This window comes from Sceloporus occidentalis, unplaced genomic scaffold, assembly GCF_023333645.1.
Source record: "Sceloporus occidentalis isolate IW3139 unplaced genomic scaffold, rSceOcc1.0.p SCAF_5, whole genome shotgun sequence".
NCBI classification, from domain to species: domain Eukaryota; kingdom Metazoa; phylum Chordata; class Lepidosauria; order Squamata; family Phrynosomatidae; genus Sceloporus; species Sceloporus occidentalis.
In genome coordinates, this window is record NW_028316985.1 from 104,375,253 (window position 1) to 104,393,412 (window position 18,160).

Below are 18,160 nucleotides of genomic sequence, written 5' to 3' on the forward strand. Positions count from 1 at the left end.
GCAAGGGATGAGGGAAGGAAAATCTCTCCCCCCTCCCCCCCAGCCTTGTTTTTCCAGAAAAAAATGAATCATGGATTTTTTTTTTTACAGTAGTGAATCAATGCTAAAGAAAATCTTCATACAGGTGTGGGACTGACTGCCCCAAAAGAGCAGCCTGCTGGCAGCCTAATTCTCTCCAGAGGGAAGCTGCAGCTGCCAAGCCCTGCAGCTTCCCTCCAGAGGGAAAAGAACCCCCCAAAAATGGGTTCTTTTTGCACTGCAGGGCAGACGTCACAAGTCCGTCAATGGCGCACTTGTGATGTAAGCGATGCATGGTGCCATGCAGATGTCATGCAGCACTTACGTCACAATGGCGGCACTCGTGTGCATGGATGCCACCATTGTTACGCCACTGCACTGTGCCAGGGTTAGGGACCATGTGGTTGCGCGGTCCGTAACCCTAAAATCGGCGCGAGCATGGTGCATTTGGGTGGTTTCTACTGTGCCATAGTTATCTCTCCAGGATTATTTCTTTAAAAAAAAGTAGCAGGTACGCTTTTATGTAATACTATGTACAGCAGTGCTATTTAGTGTGGTGATAGGTAGACCACTGCTGATGCACAATCCATCAGCTGCCAGTCAATGCCAATTTTCCAGAAATGAATCAGTTATAGCTAAAAGGGCACAGACATGCTTCTCCTCCCTGATGTATTAGTGGTGTGTATGTGAGCGCACACACTCAAAATGCTTGGGAAACACCATATAGTCTCAGAAAATGGTAATTTCTGGCCATGGTTTACATTTTTCAGTGTTTTCCCCCTTAAGATGAGAGCTTGATGTCTGCTTGTTGCTATGAAAGACAACAAGAAATAAAACAATGTATTGATTTACTATTATTGATGGTTTGTTCCATCCTTACTGTTTTCCCTCTTGATTCCCATAAAATGGCAGCACTAAAAAGGTTCTTTAGAGGTCAGGTTTTCCTTACAGTTTAAGAGCTTGTAACTCCATTTGCAAGATCTTTTTTAAAAGCACATTCCACTTATAATTATTTTCTGAGTAAACAATTTTTCATATACCACACATGGTATTTTTGTACCAAACCAACATGACACAATTTTGTTCCTAAAGTAAGAGTTTCAATTTACTTTTTCAAAAAAAGCATTAGATTTTTCAAAAGAAAAAGTTGGAAATGAACTAAAAATGAGGAAGAAAGGGGGAGGGAAAATGTTGCACACTTTTAAGACTGTTTATTATTATGATTATTATTGCACAAGCCTTCAAGAATAGAAATCCATTTCTCACCACTCCATAGATTCAAAATTTCTGGAAATTTTATATCCTAGGTATCTCTTTAGCAATCTTTAGATCTCAAATAGCAGGGATGTGTGTGTTAAACCTCCCTGTCTTTATACACCTTCTTACTGAGCAAATTACCTCATATGGCCCCAGAGCTGAAAAAATAGTCCACCGTAACCTAATTTCACATCCATCAACATGGCCATTGTTTAAAACTAGAACATTAAAAATACTTTAATTATGTCACAATTATTTATTCTAATAACCATGAATGCAGTTTTTTGCAAGTTTTCAGCAGAATTAACTTTCATACAATGAAAGTTAACAGATATTAAATTTGGTTCTATATCCCTCTGAATCCATACTTCCTGAATCTACAAACCCACCTATCTTCTCGGAAGATCTGTTTTATTTTCAGGATTTTTTGTGCATCTCTTTCCCCCTATAGCATTGTGATGTAACTTCTCTATAAAATGTAAGTGACCTAGCAGAGAATCCAGCTTCTCCAACCAGTGCTGAAATTAATCAACTTGTAAATCACACAATACTGATCTTGTTTAGTGGTGTCTTGCTGTCAGATGCTGTACAAATGGTCACTGACATTTCTTTCATTTATCTGCAGCTGCTATACTTTCTTGTACCCTGTACTAAAAATAGAACTACCTGAGCCACAAGTCCACAGGAAAGCTAATTAAAGAGTTGGTAAACAGTGTTCCTCCCTGGTGAATAAATCATCAGATAAGCACACTGGCTAACATCTGTGATAATCCATCAGAGTACACATGGCCCGATGAGGCCTTCAAAATCTATCAAATCTCATTTATTTAATCATCAGCTGTTTGCTTTTCAAAGAGTGTGACATTAGGATAAGCAAAAAATAAAATTTCTATGTATAGAAATTGATCACTAGGCTGTCAGCTATCATGAAAATCAGTATTGTGTTAGGACCATTTATTCATTTTACATCAGTGCAGAACTTTACCCTCTTTATTGCCTATTATTTTATACATACTTTGTAGAATGTATGCCATTGGCAGGTTTCATTTTTATCGATTTTATTATTTGTATGTACAGCGCTGTGCAAATCTACAGCGCTATATAAATAAATTATCATCATCATCATCATCATCATCTTTCTTTACAAACTTCTTTGCTTATTAGAAATGTTGAAGAATCTCTCTATTCTCCTGTGTCACTCTTAGATGTATAGAAACATGTAATGTGTAAGCAAGTTGATGTTCTTTCTTTTCTTCTAGGTAAATCTAAGAATAAATGGGGGACATTAATAGTGAGGAGAAATGTAGCAAAAGCAAAAATAACAGACCCCCCCAATCGTTGTCTAACAGACTCCCTAATCAAGCTAACACAATTGTTTCAGAGTTGCTGTTGGAGTCGCACAGACTCTTAGTTCTGGGCAACTTCAACATTCCACTCAAGACCAGTTTCTCATATCTAACAGGTGTGGCTCGGGAGTGCATGAAGTCCATGACAAACATGGGCCTATCCCAATTGGTCATCGGGCTTGATACACCGAATAGCTTAGGAAGATGAAAAGTGCTGGACAACAACTTGAGCACAACTGGTGCAAAGCTTGAGTCTTATCTGACAAGACTCGCCATAGCAAATTTCTTTGTTCCCATGGAGAGGCAATACGTGCAGCAAAGAAATCTTTCTCCTCTGCACGTATTGCGTCTGCAAATTCTCATCCAGCAGAACTGTTTAGGGTGGTAAGGGAGCTGACTCAGATCCATCTGTGCAGAACCCATTACCTGTCCCAACAATAGCCTGCTGCTTATATTAACAACTATTTTGCAGATCTCTCACATAAGAGCCGAATTGGACGCCAGTGTTTTAGCAGAATCAACTGATGAGGTGTCCAGCAACTCCGTGGTTGAGATTAGACTGCATCAGTTTGAGTCGGTGAGTAATGATGATGTGGACAAGCTCCTTGGTAGTGTGAAGAAGACAACATGCCCTCTTGATCCTTGCCCTTCATGGCTGCCCGTCCAGGAGGGACATGCCTTGAGGATGTTTCTGAGAGACATCGTCAATGCATCCCTTGCTATATGCAAAAAATTATGTAAGGAAATTGGATGATCTAGCTAAAAGACCACTTAAAGGAGCACACTGACTAGTTTGACTATGAGAACAGACAGATTGAACTATTTAAGAGCCCAACCCAAGCTGACCAGGGGTTCTCTTTTTCTTGGACATGTCTTGCATTCCAACCTTACATTCAGAGGAATTGTAAAATGTCCTCTATTCTGCACCATAAAACCTGCCTTCTTGTGTTATCTCAGCAGACAAGTAAAAGGTAGCTCAACAGGTTTATTACTGCCCTAACTGCTGTAAACGGCTTGCTAGCTGCAGGCTGCAGAGAAGACTGTCACTAATCATGTGGTGGTTTTGTTTCTTTTTTCTGATGGAGGTACGGAAAGGAAAAGAGGATCTGGGTTGTTGAAGCAGATCATTGGCACCAAGGGGAAGGTTGGAGAGTTCCATTTGGGTTGAGGAAGAAGCAGGAGGGATGAGAGAGCAAATGGGAAAACTATAAATTCAAGTAGTGATTTTAAATGTAGATTCAGTCAAGGGTTTGCTGCTAGTAAAGTACAATTTTAAGCATTTGAATTGCTCAGAGTTCTGTAGTTATATTGCAAGCCAACAAGGCATTTTAACTAAGATAAATTCATCATAAAAATATGGTTGAGTACATAATAAAATACAGTACAGCTGTATATAGCTGAAAATAAGCCATATGAAATGAATGTATATTATATTAGTGTTTTCAGCTTTTATTTGGTAATTTCCTACATTTTTCTTGAATGTGCTATATTTTTCAGTGCCTTGTCATCCTTTGCAGTTATGACATTGGTCACTCTGGCCAACCCAACCCACCCAACCCAAATAATAACAAAGTCTTATAACATCAAACTAGGACTATCAATAATAATAAAAAACATCTATGGATAAAATGTATGTTTCCATTAAATAGTTGCTGGTCCAGATAGTTGTTTGTTCAGTTTGTGTCTTAGAGATGAGACTGGGGAAACATCATCAGCAGAGGAGGGAATTATTTTGTTATGAAGCAGTATTTCACTTATAGTCTGTAACTTTCTCCCAAACAATAATGAAGATGGTGGATAAAATGCAAGACATGCCTCTCCCCCTCCCTCCATCTCTTTCACATACATACTGTACAACTTCCAGTCACTGTTGCAAGCACTGTGCCCAAACCAAAGAAACATCAGACAAATAATAAATTACAGGCATCCATCAACTTGTCTTGTGATAAGCAACCATAGAACAAATACTATTGCCTTCCTAACCCACCACAAATATTAGCTGAGCAAATTATAGCTGAACAGAATGCCCCTAACTATAACCTCTCTCTTTTTGGCCTTTACACATTTACAACTGCTGAAATGTCACAGTGAAATTGCTGATCGAGTCAATTTATCAAAGGAACCAAAAGCTAAATAGAACCAAATGTTTTAGAAAAACCCATCAATGTCTGGCAAACTCTTCTATTTGCAGTGAAATCCTATCCATGTCTACTCAAAAATAACTCTCCAAATTCAATGGAGCTTATTTTGTCTTATATAAGAATACATAGGATTAACCCTTAAAGACAACTGATCAAAACTTCTTTTTATAATCATAGTTCACAAAATAGCAATCCACAAAAGCACTAAAACAAATGAAATCTTTGCCTACCTCTGTTATGTGTGGCATTGGGTTAAATCCACAGAGATTGCACACTACATTCTTGCATTCCGTACAGGTATTGTAGTTGGGAGGATCTTTAGAACCAACATTTAATTCAGTTTTACATAGAGGACAAGCTGACATTGGCAGTGAAGACTGAACAATTTTTGTTGGATCAGCACTTTTCTTAGCATCCACAGCTGGAGACTTAGTGTCTTTGGCAGGGGCAACCTTCTTCTCAGAGTCTGGCTCTTTAACAGAGGCAAGGCCTTCAGCTTTGGGTGGCTCTGCTTTTTCTGACACAGGAGTCTTTGTTTCTTTTTTCATCGGTGTGGCTTTGGAAGGTGGTTGAACATGACGGGTGTCTTTTTGTGATGCAGGGGGCTGTGCCGGAGGAGGCGGTTGCTTTGAGGGAGATCCAGTTGGAGGGCCCTGTGGCTGAGCTCCTGGCTGGCCTGCTGTGGAGATTAAATTAGAAGCCTGATTAAAAATGGAAGCACCAAATCCAAACAGCTTCCCAGTCACTCTTTCTTGAGGTGTGGTAGGCTGTGATTTCGAAGAATCTGTAAAGCCTCCGATATTGAGACTAAATCGACTAGATTGCTCTGGTGCTTTCTGTGATTGTTGGGGCTGAGCTGGTGGCTGAGATTGGGTGGGTTTAGGCTGAGATTGGGTGGGTTTAGGGCCTACAGTTGCTTGTTGTGCTTTTTGTGCCTGCTTGGCATCTGGTTTAGGACTCATCTGTGGCTGCATTTTCTTAAGATCTCCTTTGCCTTCCACTGGCTCAGTTTGTTTTTGAACTTTAGTATCAATTCCAGATCCAGGTTGAGAAACAAGCTTGGGATCAGACTTCTGCCGAGACACTTGAGGTGAAGTTTTGGTATCTGGAGGAACAGTTTTATCTTGAGGTGTGTCTTCGGATGACTTAGCAACCTCTGATCTCTGAGGATGTACCACCTTTTGTTGGACAGGTGCAGGTTTGAGGCCAGGTGAATCTTGTTTGGTATCAAATTCTGAAGGCGTGGGTACAACATCACTTGCAGATTTCTGAACATGAGGTTGCTTTTGTATATCTTCAGCTGGTGCTGACTTGGTCTGATCAGATTTGGGTGTAGATTCTGTTTGTTGAGTTTCAGGAGCAGGAGGTTTTGCTTTTTCAGGTGTGGAACTAGGTATGGTTGGCTGTTTTGTCTGTGGTGGCGGCGGCTTTTTGTGTTCAGGGGATTGAGTAGCATCTGGCTTTACAGTACTCTCTTTTTTCTGTGTAGGTTGCTGTGCCTGGGGAGGTGGTTTGCCTGCTGTGGTTGGAGCAGCCGTCTTTTGTTTAGGTGCAGAGGACTGTGGTCCAGGGCCAGGAGCTGGACCTAAGTCACCGCCTAAGGCTCTTTGCATCTGGCAGTTTAAACAAAGCCATTCTTTAATCTGTGTGAACAAGAAGAAGACAGAAAAGCTTAAATAGCAAGACAGAGTTACATTTTGAATTCTGAAAACATCCAGTCTGCATTTTGGGGAGGAAATAATCCTACTCATTTTCTGCTTTTCCTGTTTGCAAATAGGAGGGCTGCATTTTCATTCACCAACATGACCAATACACTACAACTGCTTAACTTTCAGGCACTAGTTGGGAAATTTTATTTCCCTGTACAGTGAGCTCTTGTTGTCCACTGGGGTCTGGTTCCAGGACCTTGTGGATACCAAAAAAGTTGGGTGCTGAAATCATGATCTTTACATGGGACCCACCAGTACAGAAGTAGTGCCATGTCATCCTGGGAATAGGTTTCAGCTAGTTTTCATTGTGGGGATATGATTTTGTTTGCAAATTATCTAGATTACCGCAGTACCCTCTTATAGTGCTGCTATCCCACTTTTACTGCTCTGGCTGCCTCCTGTTCCATTCTTGGACTTGCAGTTTAGGGACATTTAGAATTCTGAGCCAATCTTAGGGCTCACTGAAATACAAACCTCAGAATGCAACAGGAGGCAGCCAGAGCAGTAAAACTGAAATAGCTGTACTATAAGAGGGCAGCACAGTAATCTAGTGGAAGGGTTGATTGCAAATTACTTCATTTGAGGACACTTGGTGACATTTTGGAGTGAAAAACTGGGTTGTTTTTTTTAAAGAGATGGAGGTGGAAACCTCAGGAGTCTCCAGATGGGTATTCAGAAGCCACAACAGTGGGGTTTAGCAGGTGAATGCAGTTCACAGGCCACACTTTCCTCCCCTCTGCCTTAAAGGGATCCCCAAAGCAAAGGAAATGAGTATGTAGGCTCTGCCTCCTCTCCAAAACAAATGTGGCCCAAAATTGAGACTTCCTACTATTGTTGTAACAAACGAGGAAACAGAATCATAGCAATTACACACAATCCATATAAAAGTATAATCCCCAGGCAAATGCAAGGGAGAGAAAGTGAGGAAAGCTACCTGAAGAATATTAGCTATGCCAAGTGTCATTTTTACCAGCCAAGATTGGACCAAAACCTTGTTGAATAGTTCTTAGATGGACTACCTATCTGCTGGCAATCTGGTTATCCAGCAGCCATGATGATTATACCAGAAGCCCATATTCAATTCTGATGGCTAAGTATCCCAGAACAGATACTTGGCCATCAGAAAGAAAATGCCACCCCATGCCTCCAGCTTCTCCTCAGCCAGCAGAACAGGACTCTAGCTAAGACTGATACAAGTACTTGCAAACAGTAGATATGTTAGGATCTGCTGACAGATTCCTGGGTGGCCTGCAATACCTCATCAAGGATTCTCAGTATGCAATCGTTTAACAATTGTGACAATTAAAAAACCCTTTAAATTAGGCCTAATTAAACCTTTAAAAGCATACTTTAAAAGTGAAAATTTAAAAGTGATTTTTTTCATGTTTGAAAGTGAAATTAAAAAGTGAAAAATGGGGAGAGAAACAAGGGGTTGGTGAGAAGTATATTTGAGCAAGGAATTTGTGTGCAAGTTCCAGTCTGATTTTTTAAAAAAAATCTCAGTTCGGGATGTGATCAGGAGCATATCAGTCTATAGCTTTATGTCTCTCTGCTTGAGTCACTGTTTTAGAACTGGTTTTCATTGGTTGAATTCAGTATGATTGTGAAAAAGTAGCTTGTATAAGCTTCAAGTTCTCTCAATGCTGTTCTATATTATTGTCTCTCCATAGTGCCATTGAGTAAGTCAGTATCACTTTTTAAAGTCATCGTCCTTTGAATGCTCCTGTGACTAAACAGAATGATGTGCATTGAGACCATGTTTGATCAGTCTCTATATCTGAACAAGGAGGCAAAATTTTCAGCTAGTGTTCAGAAATACCTAGGAGAGCATTTTTTATTTCTGCATTTTTAAAGACTTATCTAGGGAGAAGTATGAAGATTATAATGATTATAATAGATTTAGAATAGATTGAAATAATCTCCGAATAGAATGCACAAGTATTCCTCAAAACTGTCAGATGCTTCCCTATATATATATCTGTATAGTTAATGGGGAAAACTATTGTATCATTACACTACGCAGTTATAGCACTTTGACACTGATTCAAGTACAATGGCTTCATCCTATGGAATCCTTTGCCTCACCAGATTACAAACCCCAGGATTTTGTAAGTAATGTGATATCAAAGAGCAATAACAGTGTAGTGAGAAGAGACCTGTACAAGAAACGTCTCTAGTACACTATCTAATAATTTACTGTCCATCTGTGGACAGTAAATATTATACTGCCCAGCTGTGACACTAAACACTGTTGTGAATCATGATGGCTGTTTATTTTATCATTACTGCATGACTGTATATGAATTATTAAATAGAAAACTCCAAAAAACAAAAACAGTTCACCTAGTATTCAATAGAGGTTTGTCATCTGTCCTGCAACCAAAAATGGGAGAATATTTTTGGGATTTAAGAGATTAATCTGTCTGATCTGCAGTGAAATCAACTTATACTTTCTGCCAGCGATTACCTGGAAAACATCCCAAATCACATGGCCTTGCTCTAGTAGTAACGTATAGTTGCTAGGCAACTGTAATACTGGTGCCTATGTGTGATTGTAGTTGCTATGTCCAGTGATGCAGATTTAATATATATATTATTTATGAGAACAACAAGGTGAGAGTATTTGGCAGGGCAGCAATAAAGCTGCACAGGTACATTTTTTTTTTTGAAGACTGCTTAAATTAATGAGCTAACAAAATGAGACGTCAAAAATGTTTTATTTGTACACCAACAACTTCTCAACTTTTGGAAGGGGTAACTAAAGGAAAGAAATTGAAATCAGGAAGACGTGAAAGCATAGCAACACATTTTAAAAACCTCCTGCCTTGAACAGAAAGTGAAGTCTACAATTTATTCCAATGCAATGTGCCTGGACTTCAAGAAAAAAATAATCAAATGCAAAGAGAAAAATAGAACGTTATACCACATGTGCTGGCACTGTAAGATTGCAAGAAACTTTTGGAGAATAGTACATAAGAAATAAGAAATAGAAATAAGAAATAGAAATAAGCACAATATTGTATATGGTTACAGCGGCAAGGAAAGTCTATGCAAAGTATTGGAAAAGCAAAGTAACACCTACAGTCGAGGAATGGACAATGAAAGTATGTGATTTAGCTACACTGCAAGACTAACAATGTATATAAATGGAAAGTCGATTCAGCAGTATGAGAAGAAATAAAAAAATAGCAAAGACATGGGAAATAGAAAATAGAAGAAGAAGTAGATAATAAAGATAGCAATAGATAAATAGTAGATAAATAAAGTAATAAGAGTTATAAGGAACGGGGAGGAATAAAAGGTAGAAACAGAAATAAAGAACCTTTCCAGAAAACAGGTTAAAGAATTTTGTTTAGAAGACAATATCAACTGGTGAAATTACACAGAGAAAGAACTATGGTTTTTATATTAAAAGGAAGGCGATGTAAGGAGAAGGATGGGTGATTTAGTAGTATGAAGGGTGATGGGTCAGTATGAATGAGGTATGAATGACCCACTGAAAGGAGAAAACCTCAGAGAAAGGTGAGGGGAAAGAGAAGGAACTTTGAAAAGAAGAAGGAAAATAAAAGAAAATTCTCCAGAGGAAGAAGATAAAGAAAAGACAGAAAATGTATGAAATAAAATAAAAATGTATGTAATGTGAATATTTATTTTAATGCAGTATAAAATGTTTAATACAAATTAATAAAAGAGGAAATGATCAATCACATTGCAATATTTTTCTTTGCCTTGTTTAGATGGAGAATGAAAACATGTGGAGGGGGAACCCTACAGACATCACCATTATCACTGCCATTGCTTCCCATGTGTGGAATTTTATTATTTGTTTGTTTATTAGATTTTTATCCCACATTTTTCCCAAAATGTTATTCAATGTGGCATGCAGTAATATAAGAAGGATACAACTAAGTGGGAGAGACTTTTCTCTGTGTGGAGCTTCTTCATATGCTTTAGGACACTGATTTTCCAATGTTTGGTACTGACTAAAAAGCCTTCATAGACAGATGCTCTGTTCTTCAGAATTCTCCATGTGTAGAGAGCAATGGAAATGACAACAAGGGGGCTGAGGATAGCATATTCTTGAATGTTCATTTCTACCATTATGAAACACATGATCCAGGCTTTAATTTTTCCATGAAACTTGATCACAGATGCTGAATGGAATGGGGATACAATCACAAAATATAGTCGCTCTCGTGCACTACCTCATTTGAACAAATATTTCCTCACTGCATACATAATCATGCAGAGAATACTGCCAGCTCAAACCATTTCACAGCCTGTGGGGAAACCAAGGCAGTCTTTTTCATAACTTGGCCAGCAAAGAACTCTCTACAGACTCTAAATAATTACGCTTCAATCAGAATGGAATCTCAGAAGGGAAAAATAAATATGACTGCCTGGCAACAGTTAATAAATTTTGAGCTGTATGAAAGACAGCATGACATGTTTGTCAAAGCAGAAAAGGGTGGTTCTGAGACAGAGAGGAAGAGAATACAATATCCAAAATAGACATCATAGTGATACAATTATGAGACTAATCAAGATGCACAAAACATCATGCCAGCTTTTGAAGCACACTTGCTTCTTCAATGGGCACAAATGATAACTATAACTTGGGGGGAGAAGGTGAGAGTGTCAGGATCACAAGATCTACATCTTACTCAATATGTTTGCTTAGGTGTTGTCTGAGATAGTTTTGAGGGAAAGATAGAGGCCACATAGTCCCACAAGGGACTTGAAAGAAAGGCAATAGAAGAAATACAATAAAATCCTTTTCCTTCATCATTAAGAGAGATAAAAACCAATAAAAGATAAATTTAATAATAAAAAATTAAAATAATAGTAACATTAAAATAGCAAACTTAGGGGTGAAACAAGTGCCCCAAAGGAGTGGCTTGCCATCTCCCCTTTGATTGCACAAAAGAAACGGCAGAATGCCGCTCCTTTTTGCACTGGCAAAAAGGTGCCTTTGCTGCTGTGGCAGCGGTTTTTCCAGGTTTTGGCAGAGTGCGGCAGCTAAAGGCTGCACTGCCACAATGCCGCCACCATGTGGCTGCTCAGGGCAGCTTCACAGCATGTTCCTGGCGTCTTGAGCGTGTGCGTCATGCATACACCACACCCCCAAGCCACCATGAAGTCGGCCCTTTTTGCTGGTCTTTACTGGCCCTCACTTAGGAACAACCATGATCTTGGCCAAAATTACTAGAAACAATCTTCATAGTGATATTAATTAACTTTATTGACCATGCAATATTGGTGGCCAGATATTACTGCAAATTAAGCAAACTATAAAGAAAAAAATGTTGGTAGATGTATATATTGAGTATGGCCTGATACACACAGGCCAAAATAAAGCTGCTTCGAGTCACTTTGGAGGTATGGTGTTTCAATGATACATGCGTCCTAAGAGTCCAGAAGCTGCACCAAAGCCACGCTCAAGTCCTAAGGACTGGAGTGCAGCTTTGGTGCAGCTTCCAGACTCTTAGGACGCATGTATCATTGAAACACCATACCTCCAAAGTGACCTGAAGCAGCTTTATTTTGGCCTGTCTGTATAGGGCCTATATATTGCAAGCTGAAGAAATAAAAGATATGTACAGAGAAAAAAATCATTAAAAATCACCTTGAAGCTTGGTAAAACAAACCATTAAATGGTCAGTACGTTAAAAGCTTAGAAGGAAAAGCTGAGAAGGAAAACATTTGGAAATGGTTACAGAATGGGACACAGAAAAAAAGAAGTGAAGGACTTAAGGTGCCTCTACACTGTAGAAATAATGCTGTTTGACATCACTTTGTGTGCTGTGGCTCCATCCTATAGAATCCTGGGATCTATAGTTTTACACGAGCTACAGCCTTCTCTGTCAAAGAGTTCTGGTATACAAAAATACAAATCCCAGGGTTCTGTAGGATGGAACCATGGCAGTTACAGGGATCTCAAGCCACATTATTTATACAGAATATGCAGCTTCATATTCACAACTCCAAAGCATGTGTCACAAACAAATAGTATCAAGAAAATAATGAAGTATGGATAGTAAAATTAATCGATCTAATGAGAAACATGAAATTGTTGACTGCCTTCTTATTTCATGCAGACTAAATATAAGAAACATTATAAGAAACTAGAGGCAGTGATACATCAAACTGACAAACAATTAGAACATAATTTCTCAGACACAACAATGGTTGAGGGAAAGAAAGCTAGGATTATAGATGAAGTAATTCAGTGCATCCGAGAACAACTGTAGTTCCACTTACACCTTTCATATATACAGGAGATCTGTTCCAGACACCCCTCTGTGTAAGGGAATAAACATGAGACCTCAAGTCTCATTGTTTTCTATGGCAGTGCGCTCCTGGGAGTAAGCACTATTAAAAGTGCCAGGGCTTGCCATCCACTTGACTTTGAGCCCGCGGATGATGCGGGCACCATAGATTTGTAACAAGTGTTCTAGGATCAATTCCAAATAGAATGACAAAATATCTGAATGAAATTTCCATAGATAGGATCACAATAGCACAATTACAAAAATCATCATACTGCTTGGAACATTCCACAGTATCTGACAATACCTCACTGATTCCTTGATTCTTGAAATCAGAATCTGATTTACTGGTGATCCAGAACTCCAGCTGGTAAAACCTGGTAGATTGCAAAACCAATAACAATAAGAAGAAGCAACATACTGTAAGCAATAAAAGAAATGCTATTGCATTTCTTTTACTGCTTTTGTTTCAAGTTCTCTTAAGGCTGACAAGGGGTGCTGCCTCTGGTGTAACACCCAAGGAAATTTTTCATACATTATGCAGATCTGTGACATTTACATAATTACTTTCTCCACCCTAAATGATCTGTGCCTGATGGAGCAATGAGTGTGCTTCAAAAGCTATCATGATGCATTTTGTGCCTGTTGGTGGGGTAAAAGTGGTATCACCATGATCTATATTTTGGATTTTGTTGAACAATACACCTACCCACTACACTCTAGTGTTACTTTTAAAAGTATATTCCAACATAAATTGCCCAACAGTCAAATAGCCATGTGTAACAACAGCTGCAAACTGGATGTACATCAAATCTCCCCATTCAGTTGATTGAAAGTGGCAGAACAGTATAATGATGGAGACATTAGAGACACATTTAGAAGCATTACATATTCACCTTTTCTTGATCAGGAATCAAATAATGGTGCAATATTCAAGGATTTATCCTAAACCAAACCCAACTTTGGAATTTGCTTTGGGTATTAGGGCTTGGGCTCCTATATCATACATTAACTGGGGCTTTATTTTCCTTTGCCTGTAGGCTGACTGGATTAGATTGTTCTTAAATACTATTACCTTTGACTAGCAATATACATTTTCCCATAAACTTTGGATTACAAAACTAGACTGTATCAGAGGGTTAGCCATCCATAGATTGTAGCTCCTGTGATTGCCCACCCTAGATTAGCCAATGGTGATGCTCACCTGTGTGCATCCTGATGCAGGTGTGAGCATGTTGCTGGCCATTGATTCTTATGGGCCTGAGATCCCATGTTTTTTTTTTTCCATAAAAGGAGGGGGAGGTGGATGGGGAGATCCCACTATTGCACTTCTAAACTCTCTTATTTCTTAATTTCCAAGTTAAGTACTAAAACAACATTTTTTTTTAGAAAGTAGATATTAGAAATTAGCAATACTAGTTTTGAAGAGGTGGAAAGGCAGACAGAGGCCAACTTTGATATGCTTTATGATATATATATGAATGACAGACAAGAAAGACATTATTAGTAGAGAGACATCCTGATTTAAACTCACTAATTTAAAAGGAACTCCCAGTAGTTCCAATGGAGCTGTCTTCAAAGCAATCCTCAACAGCAAATATTTACACACCTTTTAAAAGTGCAAATCATCTCAAAGACATATGAATGCAAGACGGAAATAATTACTATGCTGAAGCAGACTCGAGATTCATTTACTCCAGCAATTTTTAATCCAACAATGGCTTGTTAACAGAGTTGTCATGTTCATTTCTAGCCCTTCCTCTAAGCTTTTACCATCAGCCCAAAACACACAAATTCTGAAGATTTTGCCTATCACTGTATCCTGTATATAAAAATGTTATTTATATACCTTGGGCTTGCTAGTAGAGGTAGATCAGCCAACTGTGGCTTACATTTGATTGGATCAAAAATAAAATGGGGCAGTTCATTAAAAACCTAGAAACTGCTTTTTCATCTTATTCAACCTGGCCAAGTCACATACATCAAATTTGTGTTCCACTCCACTCTCCCAGTCATCCCCTGTCACTTATAATCTCAATAGCCTGGCCAACCTTACTGACAATCATTGGACATAGGAGACAGCTATCTCTGTGGCAGTACCATGGTTGTGGAATTCCCTCCCCCTGATTGGTAACAACTTTGGGTACCAAGTCAAAACTTGGCTTTTTAGTAAAGCTTTTGGGCCTAACTGATTTTTATTCAGGCTGACCATGTCTTATGGTTGTACTATTTAAAATGGTTTTAATCAGTTTTTAATTATTCAGTTTTAATTGATAAAGTATTTTATTTAGTTTTAATCTTTTTAAACCATTGTTATTATTTATTGTTTAAAATTGATTTTTATTGTAAGCCACTCTGAGACTTTTGGATATAGAATGGGTTGTAAATATTTTTATATATATATATTTAATAGGCTTTGTCCAGCTAAACACTGGTTAAACTTCACTCTCCAAAATTGGTTTGATTTAAGCATGTCTGGAGCTGGTTGGCAAAAGGCTCCATGCTAGGTATATTTGGCACTGTCTTAAGTTATGAAGATGTTTCTGATCCAGGAGTGTTTCTTTAGGAGTGGTCTTACAACCACCTTTTTAATGACGGTCTAGCATGGGGTGGGTCCTGCACCGCTCTGAAGCCTCCACTGGTTGTCATAAAAGAGGATACAATGGAGACAGAAAATATTTCTTTACTTTAGCACTTTCACTGTGCCTTAGAATACTCAGATGTAAGCATGTAGAAGTGTTCATATATATATATATATATATATATATATATATATATATGCGCTGAATTCTATGAGCTCTTCTCCATATCACTCATGGCTTCTTGGTCTGAACTTTTGGAAATAGAGTGGGGCTTTCCAAACTGCTGCAGTAGGGAGAATGATCAGGAGAAATCAGATAAACTGCCCAAATAATCTCTGCATTCAACAGATCCAACTAGAGCAGTGGTGGTGAACCTATGGAACATGTGCCCTCTCTCTGTGGGCACACACATCTGTTTGTCTTCTTCCTCTACCCTCTTGTCCCTTCAACTGTCTCTGGGAGGGCAGTTAAAGGGACAGGAGTGCAAGGTAAGAAGAAGAGCTGGGACGTGCCTGTTCATCCTCTTCCCACTGCCTTCCTGTGTCTTTAAGTGGCTTCCTGAAGCCAGTTAAAGGCAGGAGAGGGGGGAAGGAGTGGAGGGGGGTTGCCTTTGCCATCTCTTGAGGCGGACAGACTGTGACTTGTATGTGTGATGTCTTCTAACTTATGGCAATCCTAAGGTGAAACTATCATGCTTTTTTCTTGGCAACCCTCAGGGTGTGTGTGTGCTATTGCTAGCATGAGGGCAAGAGAGTGTGCCCTGGTTATCTGTGTATGGTTGTACCTTGAAGTCATTCTTGGTGACCCTAAGGTGAAACTATCATGGGGCAAGCTTTGTCAGAGGGAGATTTCCGCTGCCTTCCTCTGAGGCTGACAGAGTGTGATGTGTGTGTTGTGCCTTCAAGTTATTTTTGACTTATTGTGACCCTAAGGTGTAACTATCTTGGAGTTTTCTTGGCAAGTTTCATCAGAGGGGGACTTGCTACTGCTAGCCTGAGGCTGAGTGTGTCTTGGGTTTTTTTCCCCCCCATGGAAGTCCCACCCTTGGAAGTCCTGCCCCTCCAGCAGGTGAAAATACTGCCCTCAGAAGCCCCCTCAGCCCCCGGAAGTCCCCCACTGCCAGAACCAGGTGACACCTAGTGTGGAGATGCCACTAAGTTTGGGTACTCAGTCTCTAAAAGGTTTGCCATCACTGAACTAAAGTAGTGGCTTGCACTTCTACTTGGGAGGAAGATGAGCCTAGAGCTATCCGGAAACCATGTAGATCTCGAGGGGGAGACCATCTTAATGGGTCTCACAATTCATACAGGGGGAAGTGCACTGTAAATCTAAATCTCAACAGAAGGTGATCTGACCATGTCCAAATATTCAGACACAGAGTGAATGTTGCCTCTTTCAGATCACCCTCTTCCAGTCCACTTGAGAAAACCCAATCCAAAGACACTCCCCAGGTGTTTGGGTTCCCATTGAGTCCTTAGAAGTCTCAGTATGAATTCTGTTATCAATAACTTTGGGGGCCTCAACACTATATATATGTAAGACTATTTCCATCAACTAGGGAAACTGCTGGACAGGATAATTGATAGTACATCATACACATCTCTAATCTGTTCTGCTGACCCAGTACAAGATATAGACATTCTAGACTGATAAATGAGCAAACTGAAGAAAGAGGTGGGTTTCCTATGGATTTCCACCCCAAATTCTCCACCCCAATTCCTAATCATTGATTCATAACTGATGTTGGATCAAGTAGTAGCAATTTGGCTGCTTCATCCATTTTCATGGATAAGAGAGACCTTATTATTGGTCAGTTGCCATTCAGAAGAAGCATCTGGATAACCAAAGCTTACCTTACAGCACAACTCAAAACTTCGGACAAAACACAAGAGTTTGTTTGGGCTGTAGGCCCTGCACCTGCTTAGCTGTCTTTCCAGTGCTGTACCTTCCCCCACATCTGTAATTACTCTGATTTTGTGTTCCCTCCATAACTCTCCCCTGACTTGGAACAATGTCTTCCCAACTAGGCAAAGATCTGGAGGCACATGTATGCATTAACATAGAAATATGAAATTCAGATTACTTTTTACATATGTATGTAATCAGACCATGGCAAAATTGCAGTATATTTCTGGTTTTAATATGTTACACTCTGTTCTGAAATATAATGTCTGCCTAGTGATGAGATAAGAGTAGGAAACTGAACGTTTTCCTCCATCTAAAATCCAAAATTGAATATACTGAAAGATGAGATATTCTTTGAAGAGCGGAAAAAACACAATAGTCAATATAATCACTGTTTCCTGTAACAACATCTAAATGTGTTATAATTTAAATAAACTACAAATGAATGTGCCTATGTACACTTATCCAGAAGTAAATCCCACCTAATGGGGCTTTCTTCTGCACTGACATGAATAAGATTACTAAATAATGTTAAGAAATTATAGCGTTAGAAGTAAGCAGAGTTTGCACCTGCAATTTGCTTGGGTTTTTAAAATATATTATAAATATATAATAGAACAGCTTAATAGAACAGCATATTAGGAAAGGGAGGTTCAATTGTCATCCAAGTGGATGAATATTTTAGTCTCCTAAAGCCATGTTTTGCTACAGAATTCACACATAACTAGAACTAAACTGTAGACATTTTTCCTCATTGTCACCCCAAAAGTTGTAAACTAATTTCCAGGTTCCTGTAATCTACAATATTTATCTCTCTCATTTTTAAGACATAAATTATGTTGAATGAAACATGAGTGGAGGGAAGGAAGAACAAAACAAATTCCACAAATGTGAACATGTGTAGACTGTTATGGAATACTTTGCTTCTTTCCT

General features: G+C 39.0%; 1 protein-coding gene across 8 annotated transcripts in view; it reads right to left on the minus strand.

Annotated features, from left to right (window-relative positions):
- PCLO (piccolo presynaptic cytomatrix protein) overlaps window positions 1-18,160 on the minus strand; it is a 288,390-nt gene that overhangs the window by 249,747 nt on the left and 20,483 nt on the right. For all 8 annotated transcript variants that reach the window (XM_089525010.1, XM_089525004.1, XM_089525006.1 and 5 more), the window contains one exon: window positions 4,993-6,405. In XM_089525010.1, the coding sequence (XP_089381136.1) occupies window positions 4,993-6,405 (1,413 nt within the window). The remainder of the gene's footprint in view (window positions 1-4,992; window positions 6,406-18,160) is intronic.